General features: G+C 44.7%; 2 protein-coding genes across 4 annotated transcripts; both read left to right on the top strand.

Annotated features, from left to right (window-relative positions):
* Nucleotides 1–644: 644 nt before the first annotated feature.
* Nucleotides 645–18,059, top strand: LOC133040570 (antigen-presenting glycoprotein CD1d-like). Of its 3 annotated transcripts, none has more exons than XM_061120430.1 (5): nucleotides 645–1,305; nucleotides 1,596–1,874; nucleotides 2,593–2,871; nucleotides 3,607–3,709; nucleotides 3,806–5,488. In XM_061120430.1, exons 1-5 carry the CDS (start codon nucleotides 729–731, stop codon nucleotides 3,825–3,827), a joined length of 1,260 nt encoding a protein of 419 aa, XP_060976413.1. In that variant the 5' UTR covers nucleotides 645–728; the 3' UTR covers nucleotides 3,828–5,488. The 3 variants fall into 3 exon arrangements, with proteins under 3 accessions (XP_060976413.1, XP_060976412.1, XP_060976411.1); XM_061120429.1 differs by lacking the exon at nucleotides 3,806–5,488 and adding an exon at nucleotides 17,666–18,059 and having other exon boundaries at nucleotides 657–1,305; XM_061120428.1 differs by lacking the exon at nucleotides 3,806–5,488 and adding an exon at nucleotides 17,663–18,059 and having other exon boundaries at nucleotides 657–1,305.
* Nucleotides 18,060–18,824: 765 nt separating this feature from the next.
* On the top strand, nucleotides 18,825–23,507 carry LOC133040571 (antigen-presenting glycoprotein CD1d-like). The gene is made up of 5 exons (XM_061120431.1): nucleotides 18,825–19,514; nucleotides 19,808–20,086; nucleotides 20,795–21,073; nucleotides 21,810–21,912; nucleotides 22,009–23,507. The coding sequence occupies exons 1-5, from the start codon at nucleotides 18,932–18,934 to the stop codon at nucleotides 22,028–22,030; spliced, it is 1,266 nt and encodes a 421-aa protein (XP_060976414.1). The 5' UTR covers nucleotides 18,825–18,931; the 3' UTR covers nucleotides 22,031–23,507.
* Nucleotides 23,508–27,971: the final 4,464 nt, after the last annotated feature.

Genomic DNA, 27,971 nt, shown 5'->3' with positions numbered 1-27,971 from the left:
TGCAGGCTGAGATCCCTGAGATCACCCTGACCAGGGATCCAACCAACACCCCTGCATTGCAAGGTGGATTCTTAACCACTGGACCACCAGAGAAGTCCCTTATTATTTTATCATTAACATGATGTCTGCACTCCTAGACATTTTGGAAAACCAAAAATGTAAAAGAAATTAAAAGCTTCCATAATCTCTTTGCCTAGAGACATCCATTCCTTGCCTCCCACTCAAAAACTTTGTTTTAAAAACACGCTGGACGTCATACCACAGATACAACTTTATGTCCTGTTTTTAAAACTTAAATAGCAGTTGTAAAGTGTTTTCCACATACTATCTGTAACTCTAAGTTGGAAAAAGAGATTTAGAGAAGCCGGTTGTGAGAAACATACTTAAGTGAGTGGCTGTGACCAGGGCTCTTTGCAGCTCAGATATCTAATGAGAGGGACCATCTGGCAGATGAAAAAGGGATCCCTGGACAGGAAGAGGTTGGAAGCAAGTCCCCTGAGAGCCAGAACAGGAGTCCTGCCTGCCTCCAGGCTTAAGAATTGGCCAGCCACAGGGTGAAGTTCAGGCTTTTGGCAGTCCCGGAAACCAGGGGTGTGTGGGCGGGCGTTGGGGAAGGACCGGGCGGGGTTGGGGGCGGAGATTCGAGGTCCCAGAGCAGAGCTAGGACGCGGGGTGCTTGCTGTCTCTGTTCTTCTGGGGGCTTCCCCAGATTTGGAGGAGTTTTGAGGATGAGTGGAACCGGGGCTCCCGGGCAGAGGGCGGCGAGAGGGAGCCGAGCGGAGAAAGCGGCCGACGCTCGCGGCGGGCGGGCGCAGACTGATACACCTCGGGAAGCCGGGAGCTTGACCCACCAGCCCGAGAACCTGCTACTCCCTGCCTCCAGCTGCTTGGCCCCTGGAGACCGAGCTCGATTCAGAGCCAGCAGACATCACCCTTTCTTCCCAAACCTAGCTGTTTGTTTGTTTCTGTTGCTCTTCCTTCTCCCTTCTGTGCTCTCCCTCCCGTGCCCCCGGTGCCTCCGATCTGCATTGTCTCCAGAGCCGCAAACGTCTTACTCCTTCCGCGGCCTCCAGATCTCCTCCTTTGCCAACGGCAGCTGGACGCGCACGGACGGCCTCGGGTGGCTGGGGGAGCTGCAGCTCTATACTTGGCGCAATGAGTCGGACACCGTCGGCCTCCTGAAGCCTTGGTCTCAGGGCACATTCAGCGAGCAGCAGTGGGAGCAGCTGCAGCATACGTTTCAGGTTTATCGCAGGAGCTTCACCAGGGACATCTGGCAATTCGTCGAAATGCTGCACCGCGACTGTGAGCTGAGGGATGGGATCGTGGACAGCTGCCCAGGGGGAGACAGTGGATGCTGAAGCCCAACCGGGAGGTTCTGGCCCCCCGTGATTGTCTCCACTCTCCCTTTTGAGTCCCACTTCTGCCTGAGAGGTCCCAGCTTGAGTCCTCAAAATACCTTGTTCATCCCACTGCAGGTCTCCCATTCCCATTTACATGAACTTGGGGTCCCCAGTATAACCCTCACACTAATTTCTTCAACTCCTTTCAGTCTTCTAAGCTCTTCATTGATCTCTTTCCATTCCTCTCCTCAGATCCTCTTGAGATCCAGATAACTTTAGGATGTGAGTTACTTCGGAGGAACACCTCTGAAAGCTACTTTCGTGCAGCATTTCAAGGAAAGGATGTCCTGAGTTTCCAAGGAATGTCTTGGGTGCCAGCCCCAGATGCCCCCCCTTGGAGCCAGGACCTCTGCAAGGTGCTCAATCGGGACCAAGGGACCAAGGAAACAGTGCACTGGCTCCTCCATGACGTCTGGCCCGAATTGGTCAGAGGCCTCTTGCAGACGGGGAAGTCTGAGCTGGAGAGGCAAGGTCAGCCTGCTTTTGTCACCTCTTGCCCTCCACTCCACTCTGGGGCTCCATCTGGGGTTTTCATTTCAGGGTTCACACCCCTTTAAGCATCACGGGAAGAGGAGGGGATGGATAAGGTGTGAGGGTATTTAAGCATTCCACAGACATTAACTAGGTACCTTTTGGGTTCCATGAATTGAATTAAGGAAACCCTGGGGATCAATCAGGATGTGTACTTGAGGAGGGAGAGGAGAAGGGAGATGAACAGTTAAAGCAGTGTCCTGGTGGCTCAGATGGTACAGTTTGCCCACACTGCAGGAGATCTGCATTAGGTTTGATCCCTGGGTTGTGACGATGCCCTGGAGAAGGAAATGGCAACCCCCTCCAGCACTCTTGCCTGAAAGATTCCGTAGACAGAGGAGCCTGGTGGGCTACGGTCCATGGGGTTGCAGAGAGTCGGGCATGACTGAGTGACTACCACTTAGAAACATGCTACATATGTTACAGCTGAACACAGGGTGCTTTGCGAGTACAGAGTAGGGGCATTTACAGGAGAATGGATCAGGGAAGGGAATGGGGATCAGGGAAAGCTTTCCCAGAGAAGCTAATACAAACGGATTGAAACGGTGGGAGTGCATCTCCAAAGGTAGAAATGTAGGACTGATGAGCCTGCTGTGAAGTCCAGAACCTCTGATGCGGAGTCTCACTTTAAGATCCCTCATTCTCGTGTTGAATACAGTGAAGCCGGAGGCTTGGCTGTCCAGTGGCACCCCTCCCCGGGCTGGCCGCCTGCGGCTGGTCTGCCACGTCTCAGGATTCTACCCAAAACCCATGCGGGTGATGTGGGTGAGGGGCGAGCAGGAGGAGCCTGGGACTCAGCAAGGAGACGTCATGCCCAACGCTGACTCGACTTGGTATCTGCGAGTAACCCTGGATGTGGAGGCTGCGGAGGCGGCTGGCCAGAGCTGCCGAGTGAAGCACAGCAGCCTGGGAGATCAGGACATCATCCTGAACTGGGGTGAGGAGGAAGTGGAGCCCAGCTGGGGATGGGAGGAGGTGGTCCTCAAGCCCAGAGGGAGGGCCTGGGGAAGGGGAGGCAAATGACACCCCAGACAGGAGTGATAGAAGGAGGGGATTCTCCAAGTGGAGGAATAAAGATCTGAAGTCAAAAAGGATTGAGACAAGGTGTTCCATATAAAAGAAAGAAGAGACTAAAATCCCCACAGATCCCGAGGTAGGTGGCAAGTACAGAATCCCAGGAAGATTTGTTCCCCAGAAGAGGGAACTGGGGACTTTGAAAGGCAGGGTACCAAAGATAGGTGTGGTTTATAGAGTGCTTTCTCAGTGTGAGCTGAACACTCTGCATACCGCAGAGTGTGTATGAACAATCATCCCAACTCTCCTTTGAGCAGGTGCTGTTGTTTCATGTTACAGATGAGAATTGAGGCTAAGCTAGGTCAAACTGCCCTGAGTCTCATCATTAGAAAGCGGAAGAGCTGGATTTAGACTCAGGTTTGCACTAGCTGTGATACTAGTGCCTGCCTCCAAATGTGTACGAGCATATGCTGAAGTGAATGGAATTATAGATGCCCAGGCCCCAAGAAAAGATGGGGCGTCTCTAATCATCAGAGAAATACAAGTAGGCACATTAAACAGGACAAGAAATAAGCATCTGGCATGCTCACACGTGCTTACAGTAGGGGACCTGATGCAGATTCCCGGACTGAGACACACCCTGTGTTCCCCCACACAGATGGGAACCGTGTCTCCAGGGGCTTGATTGTCGTCCTGGTAATCCTGGTGGTGTTCGTCCTTCTGGTTGTTGGAGGCTTAGTCTTCTGGTTTAGGAAGCACCGGTAAGTCTCTCCTTTCCACCTCCTCCTAACTTCAACCCCTCTACCTACATTTTCTCCTCTTCCCTTTTCCTTAATGGTCTCTGCTTTCTGTCACAGCCGCTATCAGGATATCTCGTGACTCTCCTCCCCACATCTATCTGTCTGGACTTCAGGATCTCTGGGCTTTAGCCCTCAGAATTTGAAGGTGAAAGAGAGCTACCTTGAAGAAGCAGAGAGAGAAACCTTTGCAATATTTGGGGTGTTGTTCAGTTGCTCAGTCGTGTCTGACTCTTCATGACCCCATCATTTCAGTTCAGCTGCTCAGCATACCAGGCTTCCCTATCCTTCTCCATCTTCTGGAGCTTACTCAAACTCATGTCCATTGAGTCAGTGATGCCATCCAACCATTTCCTGCTCTGTCGTCCCCTTCTCCTGCCTTCACTCTTTCCTCGCATCAGGGTCTTTTCTAATGAGTCAGCCAAATACTGGAGCTTCAGCTTCAGCATCAGTTCTTCCAATGAATATTTTGAGTTGATTTCCTTTAGGATTGATTTGTTTGATCTCTTTGCAGTCCAAGGGACTCTCAAGAGTCTTTTCCAACACCACCGTTCAAAAACATCAATTCTTTGGCACTTACCGTTGTTTATGGTCCAACTCTCACATCCATACATGACTACTGGAAAAACCATAGCTTTTGCTAGACGGACCTCTACTGGCCAAATACCGTCTTTACTTTTTTTTTTTTTTTTCAATTTTATTTTATTTATTTATTTATTCATTTTGTTTTTATTTCTTTTAATTAGTTGGCGGCTAATTACTTCACAACATTTCAGTGGGTTTTGTCATTCATTCGTATGAATCAGCCATAGAGTTACACGTATTCCCCATCCTGATCCCCCCTCCCACCTCCCTCTCCACATGGAATATTACTCAGCCATTAAAAAGAATTCATTTGAATCAGTTCTAATGAGATGGATGAAACTGGAGCCCATTATACAGAGTGAAGTAAGCCAGAAAGATAAAGAACATTACACCATACTAACACATATATATGGAATTTAGAAAGATGGTAACGATAACCCTATATGCAAAACAGAAAAAGAGTCACAGAAATACAGAACAGACTTTTGAACTCTGTGGGAGAAGGTGAGGGTGGGATGTTTCGAAAGAACAGCATGTATATTATCTATGGTGAAACAGATCACCAGCCCAGGTGGGATGCATGAGACAAGTGCTCGAGCCTGGTGCACGGGGAAGACCCGTCTTTACTTTTTAATACGCTGTCTAGGTTTGTCATAGCTTTCCTTCCAAAGAGCCAGCATCTTGATTTCATGGCTGCAGTCACCATCTGCAGTGATTTTGTGTGGGAACAATGTTTTACTGATTTCTCAGAAATATCTCCTGGAATTTAATACTCATTTTCTCTTCCTTGCTTGCTCTCCCCCACCCTTAATTTAGACATTCTGACTGACATGTCAGCATTAGCTAGGTGCCGTTCTGTACACAGAACAAAGCCCCTTATCTTCAAAGACCTTTCCTACATGTCTTATATGATTACCTCCAGACCTCCAGGAGGAAGCCTCCTTGATCCCTGAATTCTAGTCTCTGTCTTGCTTTCCTGCTCATACTTAAAGATTACAAGATAAGTTACCAATAAAATATGTGCTCAGCACGTTCTTGGGGAGTTGCTTCTCTGAACGCTCTTCCTGTGCTGTCTGTCATAATACTGTGTGTTTGTATTATTCAGTGCGAAGCCACCACAGTTTTGGAGCCCAAGAGAATAAAGTCTGTCGCTGTTTCCATTGTTTCCTCATCTATTTTTGATGAAGTAATGGGACTGGATGCCATGATCTTAGTTTTTTGAATGTTGAGTTTTCAATCAGCATTTTTTGGGGGTGTGGGATAGTCCAAATACACCTCTGCCTGATGGCCCTAGGCCTCCCAGTTTGTGTCTGTGATGTAGAAAATTTGTCCTGAATGATACACTGAGAATTTCAGAACCTACTCTGGTCGTTCAGATGGTAAGGAGTCTTCCTACAATGCAGGAGACCTGGGTTTGATCCCTGGGTCAGGAAGATCCCCTGGAGAAGGGGATGGCAGCTCACTCCAGTATTCTTGCCTTGAGAACCCCATAGACAAAGGCGACAATCCATGGAATGGCATAGAGTTGGTCATGACTGAGCAAGTAATGCTTTCACATTCACTTTCAGAACCTAGTTTCTATTTTGAACCTGAATTTACCAAGAGAGACATTTTAAAAGAAAGTTAGGTTGTAGAAAACAGATGTGTCTCAAATTTTTTACTTCATGTAACTTGATTAAAGAAGGAGACATCATAGTGTGGGTATATAATGTTGTAAAGGCTACTTTTTCATAGTGATATTTCTCTCACATGGCCAGTTATTTTTTTCAGAGTGGACAGAGACAGATTCTCCCACTTACAGCCATTAAATGAGACTATACATGAGCTGGGCTGAATCCATTTGGGCAGGCATGAGTGCTAGTGGATGGCCTAGCTATCTGCTCTATTCTCAGCCGAGATATAAGAAGCAGGAAAGGCAGAGGAACAGCAGCCCTTCTCAATGTGAGGAAATTTGAAGGTCAAGATTAAATCATCTGTTAGCTACCAGGGAAGTAGTCACTTGGCACTCAAGGCCCTTGAACATCCAGGAAAAAACGACTAAGCTTCTGAAGTCTTTGCTGGAGAAAATGAAGATTTAGCATCTTCTGTGTTGGAATTGCAGATAAAACCTAGGATGTGTGTGGAAATGCAGCTATTTTCTAAATCCATGGTTTCCAAACTGGTTTCCTACCCTGTAAGTGACATTACCTGGAAAGTTGCAAATTATGTTGGGCCACCCCCTGCCAATGAGTCCTACTAAATGAGAAATCATAGGAGTGGGGCCCAGTCATCTGTGTTTTACAAGCCCTCAGGTGATTCTGGGGGCTTCACAGGTGGTGAGTGTTAAAGAATCTACCTGCCAATGCATGAGGTACAAGAGACGTGGGTTCGATCCCTGAGTCAGGAAGATCCCTTGGAGTAGGAAATGGCAACCTGCTCCAGTATTCTTGCCTAGAAAATTCATTGGCTAGAAAATCCTGGTGGGCTACAGTCCATGGGGTCAGAAACAGTCGTGCGTGACTGAAAGTCTTGGCTCACACACACAGGTATTTCTGATGTTCAGTTAAAGTTAGAGAATCCCTGTTTATAAGTACTGTACATTGCTATGCAACAGATTCTCCAGAATGCTAAATGAAATGTTGGCTTGAGGTTAGTTAGGGAAGGCCTCCTAGAGGGAGGGGAAATGGAAACAGGAAGTAGAGATCCACTGAGGGGAACCCACAAGGAGACAAGGATCTCCTCTGACTCACTTCATTCCTGTGCCAAAAGGAGACACTAATGTCTGTTGTGATCATGCTGCCGACTGAATGTGTATGTCCTCTATCCTCTGTTGAAAACCGAATACCCACGGTGATGGTTGTAGATGGTGAGTTCTTTTGGAGAAGATTAAACCGTGAGGTCTGAGCTCTCATGAATGGGATTTGTGACCTTATAAAAAGGGTCCTTATCTATATATAGCACAGGGAACTCTACTCAGTACACTGTTGTAATCTATATGGGAAAAGATCTCAAAAAGAATAATATGTATATGTATAACTAAATCACTTTGCTGTACCCCTGAAACTAATGCAACATTGTAAATCGGCTATCAGTTCAGTTCAGTCACTCAGTCGTGTCCGACTCTTTGCGACCCCATGAATCGCAGCACGCCAGGCCTCCCTGTCCATCACAAACTCCTGGAGTTTACTCAAACTCATGCCCATTGAGTCGTTGATGCCATCCAGCCATCTCATCCTCTGTCGACCCCTTCTCCTCCTACCCCCAATCCCTCCCAGTATCAGGGTCTTTTCCAATGAGTCAACTCTTCGCATGAGGTGACTAAAGTACTGGAGTTTCAGCCTCAGCATCAGTCCTTCCAATCAATACCCAGGACTGATCTCCTTTAGGATGGGCTGGTTGGATTTCCTTGCAGTCCAAGGGACTCTCAAGAGTCTTCTACAACACCACAGTTCAAAAGGATCAATTTTTCGGCACTCAGCTTTCTTCACAGTCCAACTATTACATCCACACATGACCACCGGAAAAACCATAGCCTTGACCATATGGACTTTTGTTGGCAAAGTAATGCCTCTGCTTTTTAATATGCTATCTAGGTTGGTCATAACTTTCCTTCCAAGAAGTAAGCATCTTTTAATTTCATGGCTGCAGTCAACATCTGCAATGATTTTGGAGCCCCAAAAAATGAAGTCTGACACTGTTTCCACTGTCTCCCCATCTATTTCCCATGAGGTGATGGGACCAGATGCCATGATCTTAGTTTTCTGAGTGTTGAGCTTTAAGCCAACATTTTCACTTTGCTCTTTCACTTTCATCAAGAGGCTTTTTCGTTCCTCTTCACTCTCTGCCATAAGGGTGGTGTCATCTGCATATCTGAGGTTATTGATATTTCTCCTGGCAATCTTGACTCCAACTTGTGCTTCTTGCAGACCAGCGTTTCTCATGACGTACTCTGCACATAAGTTAAAAAAGCAGGGTGACTCCAAGTACAAATCATTCAAAAGGTGTTTGTCTCCTCCACCACTTGAGAAGCAAGACACAGCAAGAATATGCTGTCTACTGAACCAGGATGTGGACTCAGTTGATCTGGTAGTTCTCAGCCTCCAGAAAAATGTTCTACTGTTTTTAAGCCACCCAGTTTATGGTATTTTGTTGTAGTAGCCAAGTGGACAAAGATAGATAATTTTATAAATGCCGTGGGAAGCAATATGTACAAATGTCCACAGTGCTTGTAAAAATGTAGCGCCTGTGAACAGCTTTTGGTACTATGCTGACCTCAGGGGATGGTCTTCCGCTTTGCTTCCTTGAGCAGTGTCTAGCTTCTGAACAATCCCATTGGTCTTCTACAGATTTCAGGCATGTGTGTTAATGTGCTTTCTGAAATCTTTTCCAGAGTGATTCAGCATGAATTTACCAGAACTCTGGTTCATTGCTTCAAATAAATAAAGAATTAATTAATTAAGTTTGCTTTTTGGCCGCACTGGGTCTTCTCTGCTGTGTGCAGGCTCTCTCCAGCTGTGCGGAGCAGGAGCTCCTCTTCAATGTGGTGTGGTGGTTCCTCGTTGCGCTGACTTCTCTTCTTGGGGATCATGGGCTCTAGGTGCTCGGGCTTGTAGTTTGGGGCACGGGCTTAGTTGCTCATGGCATGTGGAATGTTCTGGAATGAACCTCTGACCCTCGCATTCACAGGCAGATTCTTCACCACTGAACCACCCCGGAAGTCCTGGCTCTGGTTCATTTTTAAGCAACTTTGGTTTGTTTTGGAAGTAAATATTTATTTCTCCAGGAAAATTTGTCTCCTTCCTTTAGATACTCAGTTCAAGACATCTCAGAAAATCCTTCGAATTCATTTCAGAATGTTTATTCTCTTTATGGATATTGTGCTCCTTCTGGAGGGCTGTGCTGAAAGTCAATTTATTGACCCTTAAGTCATGCTTCATCTTAGACTCTGACAATCGGTGCAATTCCTCTAATCATTTCTTCTTCAGAGTGAGCACCATGTTAAACATGTTTTCAGTAGAGGACCCTGGAGAGATAGTGTTGGTGGGCGGTGCTCTCCTGTAGCTTCCAGCTGCAGTGGGTTAGGTCAGTGGAGTGGGTGAGAAGGCAGCCTGTGGGTGCTGCCCCAGCCACGTGCCCAGAGCTCATGGACACTCGGCAACCTTGCAGCTTTGGCCTGGCAGCCACCTTCCCGTGGAAACCAGCACTCTGAAGGCTTCTGCCCCTCCCAGTGCCCCGTCCTCTCTTTGGATGCTCACATGGCCGGTGCTAAGTTCATCTCTTGCCCAGAGCTTTCTGCTGAGTCTCACTCTGTCTGCCTGCCCTCACCTGGGGTCTGGAGAAAGGCTTTCAGCTTGTCTGGTGAGTGCAGACCAGCTGTGCCCTGAGCAAACCTCTGAACTCCTGTGTTACCCAAGGGGCTGAACTGTACCTTCTCCAAGGAGATCTATACTCTAGCCTGTTGTTCTTGTTCATTCTCTTAGTCATGTCTGACTCTTTTGGGACCTCATGGACTGCAGCATAGCAGACCCTCACTATCTCCCGGAGTTTGTCCAAGTTCATGTCCATTGAGTCGGTGATGCCATCCAACCATCTCAACCTCTGCTCCCCCCTTCTCCTTTTGCCTTCCATCTTTCCCAGCATCAGAGTCTCTTGCAATGAGTACTCCAGCCTTGGGGAGGAGTAATACTTCCAACTTTATTCTGCCTTAGATATTCTCCTTCAGCCCTAGAGTTCCATGTGGAGTTTTCTTAATCTTTCCCATTATTGTTTCATAATTCTATTAAAGTTCATCTGTTTAGCTCACTGTGTGGTTTCTATTTCCTAATTGAACTCAGGTCATACATATGCCTACTCTTGACCATACACAGGAAATCTGAACTTCCCTAAGCTATTTCTTGACTTTTCTTTTGCTCATAAGTCTATGGCATGGAGGTGACCCACTTTGCTGTGTGGTTTAGCTCTTCCTCCAAGAGCTCCTATTTCATGTTCTCTGCAAAGCCATCCCCAGGAGTCATTAGCTGCCCCACTTTTAGTGCACCTGCTTGTCTCATTCACAGGGACTTGTAGTTGAGAGGGGTGTGGTGAATAGTTTGACCAGGACAGGTGTTAACTGTCCCGTGTTCTGGCTCAAACTTTCTGTTGATTTATTATTTTCTATCTGTGCTGTGCAGTTGCTCAAACTACCACACAGTTGCACTCATCTCACATGCTATTAAAGTATGCTCAAAATTCTCCAAGCCAGACTTCAGCAATATGTGAACCTTGAACTTCCAGATGTTCAAGCTGGATTTAGAAAAAGCAGGGGAACCAGAGATCAAATTGCCTACATCCACTGGATCATTGAAAGAGCAAGAGAGTTCCAGAAAAACATCTGCTTCCACATTATTGAATATGCCAAAGCCCTTGACTGTATGGATCACAATAAACTGTGGAAAATTCTTGAAGAGCTGGGAATACCAGACCACCTGACTTGCCTCCTGAGAAATCTGTATGCATGTCAGGAAGCAACAGTTAGAACTGGACATGGAACAACAGACTGGTTCCAAAGAGGAAAAGGAGTATGTCAAGGCTGTATATTGTCAACCTGCCTATTTAAGTTATATGCAGAGTACATCATGTGATGCCAGGCTGGATGAAGCACAAGCTGTAATCAAGACTTCTGGGAGAAATATCAATAACCTCAGATATGCCGATGACACCACCCTTATGGCAGAAATTGAAGAGGAACTGAATAGACTCTTGATGGAAGTGAAAGAGGAGAGTGAAAAAGTTGGCTCAAAGCTAAACATTCAGAAAACTAAGATCATGCCATCTGGCCCCATCACTTCATGGCAAATAGTTGGGGAATCAGTGGAAACAGTGGTTGACTTTATTTTTCTGGGCTCCAAATTCACTGCAGATGGTGATTACAGCCATGAAATTAAAAGATGCTTGCTCGTTGGAAGGAAAGTTATGACCAACCTAGACAACATATTGGAAAGCAGAGACATTACTTTGTCAACAAAGGTCATTCTTGTCAAGGCTATGGTTTTTCCAGTGTTCATGTATGGATGTGAGAGTTCGACTATAAAGAGAGCTGAGTGCCGAAGAATTGATGCTTTAGAACTGTGGTGTTGGAGAAGACACTTGAGATTTCCTTGGACTGCAAGGAGATCCAACCAGTCCATCCTAAAGGAGGTCAGCCCTGGGTGTTCATTGGAAGGACTGATGTTGAAGCTGAAACTCCAATACTTTGGCCACCTGATGGGAAGAGTTGGCTCATTGGAAAAGACCTTGATGCTGGGAAAGATTGAAGGCAGGAGGAGAAGGGGACAACAGAGGATGAGATGAGTGGATGGCATCACCAACTCGATGGACATGAGCTAGAGTAAACTCCGGAAGTTGGTGATGGACAGGGAGGCCTGGTGTGCTGCAGTTCTTGGGATCGCAAAGAGTCGGACACGACTGAGTGATCAAACTGAACTGATCTGAGTGGTTCAACCCTGGCTCCTCCGGCCTTCTTCCTGGGACTGGCCTCTACCTTCAGGTTACATAAATCTTCCCACTCCCATCACCCACTCCTGTATTCTCTTGTCCCTTTGATCTTCCTTTGCCTTCTATGTTCATTATCGTCCCTCATTTTCAGCTGAGATACAGTGATGGGGAAGTGTTTATTCTCTGAAACATCTTTTACTTTCTCTGGCTGAATCTTCACATGACTTGCCTTCTTCTTTTACTGATGTTATTGCATCATCTCTGTGGCAGTGTTCCCCCATGTTTGTTCCTGCTTTTCACCCTGCAGAACCATCTTTCCTCTTTTCTTGTGAAAATCAGGATTATCCAATAACACCTCCCTTGTCTTCGCTCTCCAGTGTATACATGACCTTTGTACACCTTTCCATCTTCCCAAAGCACAGAGAAACATTCCAGCCCTCCAAAAATCCTTCTTGTCGCTTTGTTAACAGTACCTCAGACCCTTGGTCTCATGCAACCACTGCTCTGCTTTCTGTCTCTAGAGATTTGTTTCACCAACCTGAGAAATTCATATAAATGGAATTGTGCTTATTGTTTTGAGAATCATCCCTATCATTGCTTGTATCAGTAGTAAATTCCTCTTCAGTTTTATGTAGTACAGTATTTTCTTGTCTGAACATACCATGACCATCCATTGACCTACTGATGAAAATTTTGGGATTCTTAAGAATAAGACTGCTGTGATCCGATGTGTATGTCTTTTTGTGGACTTAGGCTTTTATTTATTTTGGGTAAATACATAAGAATGGACTTGCTGAGTTGAATGGTAAGCGTATTTAACTTTCTGACCCATTGGTTATTTAAAAGTGTGTTGTTTAATTTCCAAATATTTGGAGGTTTTCCATGTGCCTTTTAGTTGTTAATTTTTTCATTTGATTCCCTTTGGTCAGAAAACACACTCCACGTGATGTCAATCCTTTCAATTCAGCTGAGAGTTTTTTTAGGCCCAGTATGTGTTGACCTTGGTGAATGTTCTATGTGCATTTGAGAAGAATGTGTAGTCTGTTTTTGTTGCATGGACTGTTCTATAAATATCAGTTAGGTTGTTGGTTGATATTGTTCTTCAAATCTTCTAGATTTTTTTTTTTAACTTTCTATCTGATCTGTTACTGAGATTGTTGTTGTTCAGTCGCTCAGTTTTGTCTGACTCTTTGCAACCTCATGGACTGCAGCACGCCAGGCTTCCCTGTCTTTCACCGTTTCCCAGAGCTTGCTCAAACTCATGTCCGTTGAGTCAGTGATACCATCCAGCCATCTCACTCTCTGTCATCCTCTTCTCCTCCTGCCTTCTATCCTTCCCAGGGTCTTTTCCAGTGAGTCACCTCTTCACATCATGTGGCCAAAGTCTTGGAGTTTCAGCTTCAGCATCTGTTCTTCCAATGAATATTCAGGATTGATTGGTTTGACCTCCTTATAGTCTAAGGAACTCTCAAGAGTCTTCTCTAATACCACAGTTCAAAAGCATCAATTCTTTGACACCCAGCCTTCTTTATGGTCCAACTCTCATATTCATACATAACTACTGAAGAAACATAGCTTTGACTATAGGGATATTTTTTGGCCAAGCAATGTCTCTGCTTTTTAATATGGTGTCTAGCTTGGTCATAGCTTTTTTTCCAAGGAGCAAGCGTCTTTTAATTTCATGGCTGTGGTCACCATCTGCAGTGAAACCTCCAACTATAATTAGGAATTTATCTCTTTCCCCTGCATTGCTGTATGCTTTTGATTATGGATTTTTAAATTCTATTATTAGGTGCAGACACATTTAAGATTGTTTTCTTGATGAGTTGACTTTTGTTTTCTTTTTTTTTTTTGGGGGGGGGGCAAGCAGTTTGCAGGATCTTAGTTTTCTGACCAGGGATTGAATCCAAACCTTAGCAGTGACAGCACTGGGTCTTAACTGCTAGATCTCCAGGGAATTCTCATGTTTGACATTTTTACCAATATTAAATGCCCTCTTTTATTTCTGATATTCCTTATCCTGAATTCTACTTTGTCTGACATTAAAATAGTCACTCTTACTTTCTTATTACTAGAGTTTACTTGGTATGTCTTCTTCATGTTTCTGTTTTTAACCTGTATGTGTCTTTATTCTTAAAGTATGTTTTCTGTGTGTAGCAAATAGTTGGGTTTTGCATTTTAATTCATTATGACAATTTCTGCTTGTTGACTAGAGTGTCTTGACCATTTAAAGGTAATGATTAAATTTTTGACGTGGGTTATGTCTAGTTTCTTGCCATTTGTTTTCTATTTGTCCCATCTGTGGTTGTTATTCATTCACTATGTCATGTCCAACTCTTTGAGACCCCGTGGACTGTGGCATGTCAGACTTCCCTGGCTTTCACTGTCTCCCAGAGTTTGGTCAAACTCATGTCCATTGAATCAGCTGATGCTATCTCACTGTCTCATCCTCTGTAGCCTCTTTTTCCTCCTGCCGTCAGTCTTTCTCAGCATCAAGGTCTTCCCACAATAAGTCAGCTCTTCACATCACGTGGCCAGAGTATTGAGGCTTTAGCTTCAGCATCAGATCTTCCAATTCACTTTAGTTCAGGATTAATTTCTTTCAGGATTGACTGGTTTGATCTCCTTGCATTCCAAAGGACTCTCAACAGTCTTCTCCAGCACCGCAATTCCAAAGCATCAATTCTTTGGCACTCAGCCTTCTTTATGGTTCAGCTCTCACATCCATACATGATTTCTGGGACAACCGTAGCTTTGAGTAGGCAGACCTTTGTTGGCAACGTGATATCTCTGTTTTTTAACATGCTGTTTAGGTTTGTCACAGCTTTTCTTCCAAGGAGCAAGTGTCTTTTAATTTTGTGGCTACAGTCACCATCTACAGTGATTTTGGAGCCCAAGAAAATAAAATCTGCCACCGTTTCCACTTTTTTCCCTTTCCATTTGCCGTGAAGTGATGGGACCGGATGCCATGATCCTCGTTTTTTCAATCTTGAGTTTTAAGCCAGCTTTTTAACTCTCGTCTTTCACTCTCATCAACAGACTCTTTAGTGTGTTTATGTTTTCTGCCATTAGAGTGCTATCTTCTGCATGTCTGAGGTTGTTGATATTTCTCTCAGCAGTCTTGATTCCAGCTTGTGATTCATCCAACTCAGCATTTCCCATGTGCCTTGCATAGATGTTAAATAAGTAGGGTGACAACGTACAGCCTTGATGTACTCCTTTCCCAATTTGGAACAAGTCCATTGTTTCATGTCCAGTTCTAACTGTTGCTTCTTGACCCTCATACATGTTTTTCAGGAGGCAGGTTAAGTGGTCTGATATTATCACCTCTCTCAGATATTTCCACAGTTTACTGTGATCCACACAGTCAAAGGCTTTATCATAGTCAGTGAAGCAGAAGGAGGTGTTTTTTTGGAATTCCCTTGGTCTCTCTATGATTCAATGAATGTTGGCCATTTGATCTCTGGTTCCTCTGACTTTTCTAAATCTAGCTTAAACATCTGGAAGTTCTCAGTTTTTGTGCTGTTGAAACCTAGCTTGAAGGGTTTTGAGCATGACCTAAGTAGCATGTGAAATGAAAGCAGTTGTACAGTAGTTTGAACATTCTTTGTCATTGCCCTTCTTTGGGATTGGGATGAAAACTGACCTTTTCCAGTCCTGTGAGCACTACTGAGTTTTCCAAATTTGCTGACATATTGAGTGCAACACTTTAACAGCGTCATCTTTTAGGGTTTGAAATAGCTCAGCTGGAATTCCATCACCTCCACTGGTTTTGTTCATAGTAATGGTTCCTAAGGCCCACCTGACTTGACACTCCAGGATGTCTGACTCTAGGTGAGTGACCACACCATCACCGTTATCTGGGTCATTAAGAAACGTTTTTGTGTAGTTCTTCTGTGTGTTCTTGCCACCTCTTCTGCCTCCCTTCTGCTTCTGCTAGGTCCTTACCATTTCTTTGCTGTATCATGCCCATCCTTGCATGAAATGTTCCTTTGATATCTCCAAGTTTCTTGAAGAAATTGTTAGTCTTACCCCTTCTATTGTTCTCCTCTATTTCTTTGCATTGTTCACTCAAGAAGACTTTCTTACCTCTCCTTGCTATCCTTGGAACTCTGCATTTAGTTGGGCATAACTTTCCCTTTCTCCTTTGCCTTTCACTTGTTGCATCTGTAGATTTTCCTTTTTAGGATTCTATTTTTTATCCACCAGTGCCTTACTGGGATGCCTCTTTTTAAACCTTTTATAGGCATTTCCCTAGGATTTTCAATTGTTTTCAATGTATTGCTGGCTACCTTTAAGTAATATTATATTACTTCCCATATGCAGTTCCCATGTGGCTCAGTGGTAATGAATCTGCCTGCCAGTGCAGGAGATGTGGAAGATATGGGTTCCATCCCTGGGTTGAGAAGATCCCCTGGAGTAAGAAATGGCAACCCACTCCAGTATTCTTGCCTGGGAAGTCCCATGAGAAGAGGAGTCTGGTGGGCTATAATGCATAGGGTGGCAGAGTTGGACGTCGCTGAGCACGCATGTGTGCCCTCCATATATGTTGTAACGACTATGCACAAGGTATTTTCATTTCTCCCTTCCTGTTCTTTGTTGTCCTAGCATTTAGTTATTTTTTGGCCTCGGTGCATGGCATGTGGAATTCTAGTCCATGAAATCTAGTCCAGAGAATCAAACCTGAGCCCCTTGAATTTGAAGCACTGTGTCTTAACCACTGGGCTGCCATGGAAGTCCCAAAGTTTATTTTTTTCTTTTTGAAGAAACATAAACCTATTATCGTTTTTTTTTTTTTTTTGACATTTAGTATTTTTAGTTTATTTTTAAAAATTTATTACAGTGTAGTTGTTTTACAATGCTTTGCTGGTCTTTAATGTACAGTGAAGTGAATCAGTATAGATATACACATATCCCCTCTTTTTTGGATTTCTTTCCCATTTAGGTCACCAAATTTCAGTTCAGTTCAGTTCAGTCACTCAATCATGTCTGACTCTTTGAAACCCCATGAACCGCAGCATGCCAGGCCGCCATGTCCATCACCAACTCCCGGCATCCACCCAAACCCATGTCCATTGAGTCAGTGATGCCATCCAACCATCTCATCCTCTGTTGTCCCCTTCTCCTCCCACCTTCAATCTTTCCCAGCATCACAGTCTTTTCACATGAGTCAGTTCTTCGCATCAGGTGGCCAAGTATTGGAGTTTCACCTTTAGCATCAGTCCTTCTAATAAATATTCAGGACTGATTTCCTTTAGGATGGACTGGTTGGTTCTCCTTGCAGTCCAAGGGACTCTCAAGAGTCCTCTCCAACACCAGAGTGCAAAAGCATCAATTCTTCCATGCTGAGTTTTCTTTATAGTCCAACTCTCACATCCATACATGATCACTGGATAAACCATAGGTTTGACTAGACAGACCTTTTTTGGCAAAGTAATGTCTCTGCTTTTTAATATGCTGTCTAGGTTGGTCACAGCTTTTTTTTCCAAGGAAAAATTAATTTCATGACTGCAGTCACCATCTGCAATGATTTTGTAGCTCCCCAAAATAAAGTCTGTCACTGTTTCCTTTGTTTCCCCATCTATTTGCCCTGAAGTGATGGGACCAGTTACCATGATCTTAATTTTCTGAATGTTGAAGCCAACTTTTCTCTCTCCTCTTTCACTTGCATCAAGAGGCTCTTCAGTTCTTTTTCATTTTCTGTCATAAGTGTGGTGTCACCTGCATATCTGAGGTTATTGATATTTCTCTTGGCAATCTTGATTCTAGCTTGTGCTTCATCCAGTCCAAAATTTTGCATGATGTACTCTGCTATATGAGTTAAATAAGCTGGGTGGCAATATACAGCCTAACTAAGACTCTATTTAATTTCCCTACCAGCAGGACAAAAAGAGAAGATGTTGGGCTAGCCCAGAGCATGTATTTCTCAAAGTCAGGAGACCTCCCATACCATACTTGTGCAGAAAAGGCTCCTTGGAGGCCAAAGGAGAGTTATGTCAAGGGATGTTCTACCCAGATGCCTTTTCAGTAAAATCCATCTTGGCTAAGCAATGCATGCGCATACATGGGAGGATCTTGAAGTATACCAAATATGAACTGTGAAACAGGCAAATTAAATTGATCAGCCGAAGGAAAACTGGAAGAAATGCCCTTTACTATCAAAGTAATTCAAACTGCCAGGAGGGTGCGACTCAGAGGCTCCCTCTCCTTGAGTCATCCTCTCCCTTTTGTACTGTCCTGTTTTCCTCTCAATAAATACCTTACTTGCTCTACTACTTTCTTTCTTTGTGGGAATTCTTTCCTGCAAAGCTGAAGGCCAGGGCTCTTGTCCCTGACCACTGGTCTACTGGCTAGGCTCTGGTGTTCTCACCACTGCAACCCAACCTCAGTCTCTGGCTGGGAACCCCAGCCCTTCTGGGAGCTGTTGCAGGCTGAGATCCCTGAGATCACCCTGACCAGGGATCCAACCAACACCCCTGCATTGCAAGGTGGATTCTTAACCACTGGACCACCAGAGAAGTCCCTTATTATTTTATCATTAACATGATGTCTGCACTCCTAGACATTTTGGAAAGCCGAAAATGTAAAACAAAATCTTCCATAATCTCTTTGCCTAGAGACATCCATTGCTTGCCTCCCACTCAAAAACTTTGTTTTAAAACACATTGTAGACGTTATACCATAGATACAACTTTATGTCCTGTTTTTAAAACTTAAATAGCAGTTGTAAAGTGTTTTCCACATACTATCTGTAACTCTAAGTTGGAAAAAGAGATTTAGAGAAGCCAGTTGTGAGAAACATACTTAAGTGAGTGGCTGTGACCAGGGCTCTTTGCAGCTCAGATATCTAATGAGAGGGACCAACTGGCAGATGAAAAAGGGATCCCTGGACAGGAGGAGGTTGGAAGCAAGTCCCCTGAGAGCCAGAACAGGAGTCCTGCCTGCCTCCAGGCTTAAGAATTGGCCAGCCACAGGGTCAAGTTCAGGCTTTTGGCAGTCCCGGAAACCAGGGGTGTGTGGGCGGGCGTTGGGGAAGGACGGAGAGGGGGTGGGGACGGAGATTCGAGGTCCCAGAGCAGAGCTAGGACGCGGGGTGCTTGCTGTCTCTGTTCTTCTGGGGGCTTCCCCAGATTTGGGGGAGTTTTGAGGATGAGTGGATCCGGGGCTCCCGGGCAGAGGGCGGCGAGAGGGAGCCGAGCGGGGAAAGCGGCCGACGCTCGCGGCGGGCGGGCGCAGACTGATACACCTCGGGAAGCCGAAGCCGGAAGCTTGACCCACCAGCCGGAGAACATGCTACTCCCTGCCTCCAGCTGCTTGGCCCCTGGAGACCGAGCTCGATTCAGAGCCAGCAGACATCACCCTTTCTTCCCAAACCTGGCTGTTTGTTTGTTTCTGTTGCTCTTCCTTCTCCCTTCTGTGCTCTCCCTCCCGGGCCCCCGGTTCCTCCGATCTGTATTGTCTCCAGAGCCGCAAACGTCTTACTCCTTCCGTGGCCTCCAGATCTCCTCCTTTGCCAACCGCAGCTGGACGCGCACGGACGGCCTCGGGTGGCTGGGGGAGCTGCAGCTCTATACTTGGCGCAATGAGTCGGACACCGTCGGCCTCCTGAAGCCTTGGTCTCAGGGCACATTCAGCGAGCAGCAGTGGGAGCAGCTGCAGCATACGTTTCAGGTTTATCGCAGCAGCTTCACCAGGGACGTCTGGGAATTCGTCAAAATGCTGCCCAGCGACTGTGAGCTGAGGGATGGGATCGTGGACAGCTGCCCAGGGGGAGACAGTGGATGCTGAAGCCCAACCGGGAGGTTCTGGCCCCCCGTGATTGTCTCCTCTCTCCCTTTTGTGTCCCACTTCTGCCTGAGAGGTCCCAGCTTGAGTCCTCAAAATACCCCTTGTTCATCCCACTGCAGGTCTCCCATTCCCATTTACATGAACTTTGGGGTCCCCAGTATAACCCTCACACCAATTTCTTCAACTCCTTTCAGTCTTCTAAGCTCTTCATTGATCTCTTTCTATTCCTCTCCTCAGATCCTCTTGAGATCCAGATATCTGGAGGATGTGAGTTACTCCCGTCGAACACCTCCGAAAGCTTCTTACGTGCAGCATTTCAAGGAAAGGATGTCCTGAATTTCCAAGGAATGTCTTGGGTGCCAGCCCCAGTTTCCCCCTCTTGGATCCAGATGATCTGCAATGTGCTCAATCGGGACCAAGGGACCAAGGAAACAGCGTACTGGCTCCTCCATGACGTGTGCCCAGAATTGGTCAGAGGCCTCTTGCAGATGGGGAAGTCCGAGCTGGAGAAGCAAGGTCAGCCTGCTTTTGTCACCTCCTGACCTCCACTCCACTCTGGGGCTCCATCTGGGGTTTTCATTCCAGGGGTTCACACGCCTTTAAGCATCACGGGAAGAGGAGGAAATGGATAAGGTGTGTGGGTTAAGCATTCCACAGACATTAACTAGGTACCTTTTAGGGTCCATGAATTGAATTAAATAAATCCTGCGGATCAACCAGGATGTGTACTTGAGGAGGGAGAGGAGAAGGCAGCTGAATAGTTAAAGCAGTGTCCTGGTGGCTCAGATGGTAAAGAGTCTGCCCGCAATGCAGGAGACCAGGTTGACCCCTGGGTTTAGAAGATGCCCTGCAGGAGGAAGTGCCAACACCCTCCAGTATTCTTGCCTGAAAAATACGTGAACAGAGGAGCCTGGTGAGCTACAGTCTATGGGGTTGCAGAGTCGGACTTGACTGAGTGACTACCACTTAGAAACATGCTACATGTGTTACAGCTGAACACAGGGTGCTTTGCGAGTACAGAGTAGGGACATTTACAGGAGAATGTATTAGGGAAGGGAATGAGGATCCGGCAATTCTTTCCCAGAGAAGCTAATACAAATGGATTGAAATGGTGGGAGTTCATCTCCAAAGGTAGAAATGTAGGACAGATGAGCCTGATGTGAAGTCCAGAGCCTCTGATGCGGAGTCTCACTTTAAGATCCCTCATTCTCGTGTTGAATACAGTGAAGCCAGAGGCCTGGCTGTCCAGTGGCCCCCCACCCCGGCCTGGCCACCTGCGGCTGGTCTGCCACGTCTCAGGATTCTACCCAAAACCCGTGCGGGTGATGTGGGTGAGGGGCGAGCAGGAGGAGCCTGGCACTCAGCAAGGAGACGTCATGCCCAACGCTGACTCGACTTGGTATCTGCGAGTAACCCTGGATGTGGAGGCTGCGGAGGCAGCTGGCCTGAGCTGCCGAGTGAAGCACAGCAGCCTGGGAGACCAGGACATCATCCTGAACTGGGGTGAGGAGGAAGTGGAGCCCAGCTGGGGATGGGAGGAGGTGGTCCTCAAGCCCAGAGGGAGGGCCTGGGGAAGGGGAGGGAAATGACACCCCAGACAGGAGTGATAGAAGGAGGGGATTCTCCAAGTGGACAAATAAAGATCTGAAGTCAAAAAGGATTGAGACAAGGTGTTCAATATACAAGAAAGAAGAGACTAAAATCACCACAGATCCCGAGGTAGGTGGCAAGTACAGAATCCCAGGAAGATTTGTTCCCCAGAAGAGGGAACTGCGGACTTTGAAAGCCAGGGTACCAAAGATAGGTGTGGTTTATAGAGTGCTTTCTCGGTGTGAGCTGAACACTCTGCATACCGCAGAGTATGTATGAACAATCATCCCAACTCTCCTTTGAGCAGGTGCTGTTGTTTTCATGTTACAGATGAGAATTGAGGCTAAGCTAGGTCAAACTGCCCTGAGTCTCATCATTAGAAAGTGGAAGAGCTGGATTTAGACTCAGGTTTGGACTAGCTGTGACACTAGTGCCTGCCTCCATATGTGTACCAGCATATGCTGTAGTGAATGGAATTATAAATGCCCAGGCCCCAAGAAAAGATGGGGCGTCTCTAATCTTCAGAGAAATACAAGTGGGCACATTAAAGAGGACAAGAAATAAGCATCTGGCATGCTCACATGTGCTTACAGTAGGGGACCTGATGCAGATTCCCAGACTGAGACACATCCTGTGTTCCCCCACACAGATGGGAACCGTGTCTCCAGGGGCTTGATTGTCGTCCTGGTAATACTGGTGGTGTTCGTCCTTCTGGTTGTTGGAGGCTTGGTCTTCTGGTTTAGGAAGCACCGGTAAGTCTCTCCTTTCCATCTCCTCCCTACCTCAACCCCTCTGCCCACATTTTCTCCTCTTCCCTTTTTCTCAATGGTCTCTGCTTTCTCTCACAGTCGCTATCAAGATATCTCGTGACTCTCCTCACCACACCTGTCTGGACTTCAGGATCTCAGAGCTTTAGCCCTCATAATTTGAAGGTGAAAGTGAGCTACCTTGAAGAAGCCAAGAACAGGCAGCTCTTGTCACACACTTTGAACATTTTATCTAAGAGGATTTAAGTTTGTTTGTTTTTCTTTTAGTATACTACAAGTGTATATGTCCAAGTAGTTCTGTAAAAAACAGAAGTGCACACTCAAATACCTCTCAGGGACAAGCAGATAAAGGCTGCAGTGTAACTGTGTGTGGTCATTATTTGAATGCTGGATATGCAGTCAACTGGAAGATGCTTTTTGTGTTTCAAGGAAGCAAGTCCAACTGTTCCTTGTGACGTATAAAATAAGACCCTGGCTTGGCTGTAACTCAGATTTTTTCAAGGAAAATGGAAGTCTAGCATTATATGTGAACAAGTCTATATTAATGTGTTGACAGAAACCTTTACAATATTTGGGGTGTTGTTCAGTTGCTCAGTCGTGTCTGACTCTTTGTGACCCCATTGGTTCAGTTTAGTTGCTCAGCATACCAGACTTCCCTGTCCTTCTCCATCTTCTGGAGCTTACTCAAACTCATGTCCATTGAGTCAGTGATGCCATCCAACCATCTCCTGCTCTGTCGTCCCCTTCTCTCACCTTCAATCTTTCCTCCCATCAGGGTTTTTTCTAATGAGTCAGCCAAATATTGGAGCTTCAGCTTCAGCATCAGTTCTTCCAATGAATATTTTGAGTTGATTTCCCTTAGGATTGACTGGTTTGATCTCTTTGCAGTCCAAGGGATTCTCAAGAATCTTCTCCAACACCACAGTTCAAAAACTTCGGCACTTAACCCTTCTTTATGGTCCAATTCTCACATCCATACATGACTACTGGAAAAGCCATAGTTTTGACTAGACGGACCTCTGCTGGCCTAGTACCATCTTTACTTTTTAATATGCTGTCTAGGTTTGTCATAGCTTTCCTTCCAAAGAGCAAGCATCTTGATTTCATGGCTGCAGTCACCACCTGCAGTGATTTTGTGTGGTAACCATGTTTTACTGATTTCTTAGAAGTATCTCCTGGAATTTAATACTGATTCTCTCTTCCTTGCTTGCTTTCCCCCACCCTTAATTTAGATGTTCTGACTGACATGTCAGCATTAGCTAGATGCTGTTCTGTGCACAGAACAAACCCCCTTTTCTTCAAAGACCTTTCCTACGACTCTTATATGATTACCTCCAGACCTCCAGGAGGAAGCCTCCTTGATCCGTGAATTCTAGTCTCTGTCTTGCTTTCCTGCTCATACTTAAAGATTACAAGATAAGTTACCAATAATAGATGTGCTCAGCACGTTCTTGGGGAATTGCTTGTCTGAACACTCTCCCTGTGCTGTCTGTCATAATACTGTGTGTTTGTGAGTATTATTCAGTGCAAAACCACCACAATTTTGGAGCCCAAGAGAATAAAGTCTGTTGCTGTTTCCATTGTTTCCTCATCTATTTGTGATGAAGTAATGGGACTGGATGCCATGATCTTAGTTTTTTGAATGTTGAGTTTTTAATCAGCTTTTTTTGGGATGTGGGATAGTCCAAATACACCTCTGCTGGATGACCCTAGGCCTCCCACTTTGTGTCTGTGATGTAGAAAATTTGTCCTGAATGATACACTGAGAATTTCAGAACCTTCTTGGTCGTTCAGATGGTAAGGAGTCGTCCTACAATGCAGGAGGCCTGGGTTTGATCCCTGGGTCAGGAAGATCCCCTGGAGAAGGGGATGGCAGCTCACTCCAGTATTCTTGCCTAGAAAATTCACTGGACAGAAGATCCTGGTGGGCTACAGCCCATGGGGTCTGAAACAGTCATATGTGACTGAAAGTCTTGGCACACACACACAGGTATTTCTGATGTTCAGTTAAAGTTAGAGAATCACTGTTTGTAAGTACTGTACATTGCTATGCAACAGATTCCTCAGAATGCTAAATGAAATGTTGGCTTGAGGTTAGTTAGGGAAGGCCTCCTAGAGGGAGGGGAAATGGAAACAGGAAGTAGAGACCCACTGAGGTGAACCCACAAGGGCACTGATCAGGAGACAAGGATCTCCGCTGCCTCGCTTCATTCCTGTGCCAAAAGGAGACACTAAGGTCTGTTGTGATCATGCTGCCAAATGAGTGTCTATGTCCTCTGTCCTCTGTTGAAATCCAAACACCCACGGTGATGGTTTTAGTTGGTGAGTTCTTTTGGAGAAGATTAAACCATGAGGTCTGAGCTCTCATGAATGAGGTTAGTGAGCTTATAAAAAGGGTCCTTATCTATATATAGCACCGGGAACTCTACTCAATACACTGTTATAATCTATATGGGAAAAGATCTCAAAAAGAATAATATGTATATGTATAACTAAACCACTTTGCTGTACCCCTGAAACTAATGCAACATTGTAAACCAGCTATACTCCAGTATAAATAATTAAAAAGGTGTTTGTCTCCTCCACCACGTGAGAAGCAAGACACAGCAAGAATATGCTGTCTACGAAACAGGGAGTGAACTCAGTTGATCTGGTAGTTCTCAGCCTCCAGAATTGTGAGAAAAATTTTTCTATTGTTTTTAAGCCATCCAGTCTATGGTATTTTGTTACAGTAGCCAAGTGGACAAAGATAGATAATCTTAGAAATGCCGTGGGAAGCAATGTGTACAAATGTGTGGCAGTCCACAATGCTTGTAAACATGTAGCGCCTGTAAACAGTTTATGGTATCATGCTGACCTCAGGGGATGCTCTTCCCCTTAGCTTCCTTGAGCAGTATCTAGCTTCTGAACAATCCCATTGGTCTTCTATAGTTTTCAGGCATGTGTGTTAATGTCCTTTCTGAAATCTGTTCCGGAATGCTTCAGCATGAATTTACCAGAACTCTGGTTCATTGTTTAAATAAATAAATAAATTAATTAATTAATTTGCTTTTTGGCCGCACTGGGTCTTCTCTGCTGTGTGTAGGCTGTCTCCAGCTGTGCGGCAGGAGCTCCTCTTCAATGTGGTTCAGAGGTTCCTCGTTGCGCTGACTTCTCTTCTTGGGGACCACGGGCTCTAGGTGCTCGGGCTTGTAGTTTGGGGCACGGGCTTAGTTGCTCATGGCATGTGGAATCTTCCTGAAATGAACCTCTGACTCTTGCATTCACAGGCAGATTGTTAACCTCTGGATCACCCTGGAAGTCCTGCTCTGGTTCATTTTTAAGCAACTTTGGTTTGTTTTGGAAGTAAATGTTTATTTCTCCAGGAAATTTTGTCTCTGTCTTTTAAATACTCAGTTCAAGACATCTCAGAAAATCCTTCGAATTCATTTCAGAATGTTTATTCTCTTTATGGATATTGTGCTCCTTATGGAGGGCTGTGCTGAAAGTCAATTTATTGACCCTTAAGTCATGCTTCATCTTAGACTCTGACAATCGGTGCAATTCCTCTAATCATTTCTTCTTCAGAGTGAGCACCATGTTAAACACGTTTTCAGTAGAGGACCCTGGAGAGGTAATGTTGGCGGGAGGCGCTCTCCTGTAGCTTCCAGCTGCTGCGGGTCAGGTCAGTGGAGTGGGTGAGAAGGCAGCCTGTGGGTGCTGCCCCAGCCACGTGCCCAGAGCTCATGGACACTCAGCAACTGCAGCTTCGGCCTGGCAGTCACCTTCCCATGGAAACCAGCACTCTGAAGGCTTCTGCCCCTCCCAGTGCCCCATCCTCTCTTCGGATGCTCACATGGCCGGTGCTAAGTTCATCTCCTGCCCAGGGCTTTCTGCTGAGTCTCACTCTCTCTGCCTGCCCTCACCTGGGGTCTGGAGAAAGGCTTTCAGCTTGTCTGGTGAGTGCAGACCAGCTGTGCCCTGAACAAACCATGAACTCCTCTGTTACCCAAGGGGCTGATCTGCACCTTCTCTGTCAGCATAATATTAGGGTAATAAAATCAGCAAACAGTTGAATAATGAAGTAGAATAGAAAGGTAAGAAATAGATCTCAGTTTATATGGAAATATATGAGCTATTATTTTATATCACTGGAAAAAATAATGAGCAGGCTGGCTACTCATCTACCAAAAATAATCTTGGAACCCTACCTCATAAAATAAGCATAAATAAATTCCAAATGTATTAAAGACTGAGATTTTGAAGATTTTTTTAAAACCAAAATATGATTCAGAAACTATAAAATATACACATGTTAAAAAATAAAAATTTTGTATGGCAGCAGATGACATAAATCAATTTTAGGTTGGAGGAACATCTAAACTGCAAAATACAAGTAATGTTAGCTAACATAAATACTGAGAAAAGTATAAGTTTATGAGAAGATGTTCAACATTCAAGCAATAAATTGGCAAAGACTGAATAAATATAAAGAGCAATTCTAAAATGGCTAATAAACAAGAGAAGATAATCATCCTTATTAATAGTCATGGAAAAGGAAATGAAAGTAAAAGTGAAATATCCACTCTATCATAGCAGACTGACAATGACAGAGGGTACTACATATATGATTTTTAAAAGCAGCCTTTTGCGAAGCTATTTGGTAAAATCTCTTCACATAAAAAATTTGCAGATCTAAATTCAGAAATTCTACTCTTGAGACTGTATTTTATTAAAATAAGAGCATCAGAATGTGAGGCTGTATGTTCAAGAATGATTGTTGTAGCTCTTTCATAGGCAGGTAGGCATATACGCATTTTTGCGGCAAAAAACAGAAGCAAATATTAATTAGGATTAGGTGTACTTGGTTAAAGCATAAACAACTCAAATAAAGGGAGCTGAAACAAAGTAAAAGTTTATTTCTCTTTATATGTATTTTGTTGTGGTAAAAACCTGAAGCAAGCATGAGTTAGGATTTGGTACAGTTGCTTAAAGCATAAACAGCTCAAATAATGGGAACTGAAACAAACTAAAAGTTTATTTCTCTTTCACATAATAGAAGTCCAGAAGTAGGCACTCAAAGGTTAACATGAAGTTAACAGAAACTCAGGCTTCTTCCACGTCATTGCTCTACTTACTGTCAGGCTTCAATGTGAAATGCTACTGTTTTATCATGATACGTTTCTGCGTAGCCTCCTGGAAGAAGGGAAAGACCTCTTCCCTTCTCCCCGCTTTAAGGTGAATTCTCAAAGTAAGACACATCAACGACCCTTTTGCTGCTTCTTGGTAAGTAGTCACAGAAGCACACCAACCAAATGTTCAAGCGAAGCTGGGGCATGTATTTAGTTTGGTGATAATGTGCCTAGCTAAATATCCAGTTTTGTTATTAATGAATTTAGGGAGGCATCTAGAAGCCTTTGTTAAGGGCAAACCATGGAGCAACATATGGCTTCCCTGATAGCTCAGTTGGTAAAGAATCTGCCTGTAATGCAAGAGACCCCAGTTCGATTCCCTGGTTGGGAAAATCTGCTGTAGAAGGGATACGCTACCCACTTCAGTGTAGCATTTCATGTTGAAGCCTGACAGTAAGTAACAAAGCAATGAGGTGGAAGAAACCTGAGTCTCTGTTAACTTCAAGTAGCTATATAGGCTACTGTATAGTCCATAGGGTCGAAAAGAGTTGGACATGACTGAGCGACTTTTACTTTCACAGAACAACAAGGAGTTAATGAATAAAATAAATTGGATATATTAAAGTTGACTAGGAAGAGCTAAAACAACTTCATGAAGCTTTAAGAATCCTTTATCTTAATTTTTTTTTGTTTATTGACAAGAATAAATAATATATATGTATAGTGAGATTTAAAAGAAATAAAAAATAAAAGTTAGAATATGAAATGATAAAAATACTGTGTTCATTTGGCAGTGTTTTTCCTTTCCTAGTAGTACATAAAATAATGGTGTACTTAAATTGATGACATCTTTTGTAACATAGTATGATGAACTATGATAACAATAACAAGTTAATATGAAATAGTATTATATAAAATAAGACAACGGAATAT

This window comes from Dama dama, chromosome 20, assembly GCF_033118175.1.
Source record: "Dama dama isolate Ldn47 chromosome 20, ASM3311817v1, whole genome shotgun sequence".
Taxonomy (NCBI): domain Eukaryota; kingdom Metazoa; phylum Chordata; class Mammalia; order Artiodactyla; family Cervidae; genus Dama; species Dama dama.
The sequence above is the reverse complement of the archived record's forward strand: the minus strand, read 5'-3'. Positions and strand labels throughout refer to the sequence as shown.

Coding starts and splice junctions, on each gene's coding strand:
- LOC133040571 (XM_061120431.1), top strand. CDS start 18,932: ATGAGTGGATCCGGGGCTCCCGGGCAGAGGGCGGCGAGAGGGAGCCGA. Junction 19,515..19,807: donor CAAAATGCTGCCCAGCGACT/GTGAGCTGAGGG, acceptor TCCTCTCCTCAG/ATCCTCTTGAGATCCAGATA. Junction 20,087..20,794: donor GTCCGAGCTGGAGAAGCAAG/GTCAGCCTGCTT, acceptor TGTTGAATACAG/TGAAGCCAGAGGCCTGGCTG.
- LOC133040570 (XM_061120428.1), top strand. CDS start 729: ATGAGTGGAACCGGGGCTCCCGGGCAGAGGGCGGCGAGAGGGAGCCGA. Junction 1,306..1,595: donor CGAAATGCTGCACCGCGACT/GTGAGCTGAGGG, acceptor TCCTCTCCTCAG/ATCCTCTTGAGATCCAGATA. Junction 1,875..2,592: donor GTCTGAGCTGGAGAGGCAAG/GTCAGCCTGCTT, acceptor TGTTGAATACAG/TGAAGCCGGAGGCTTGGCTG.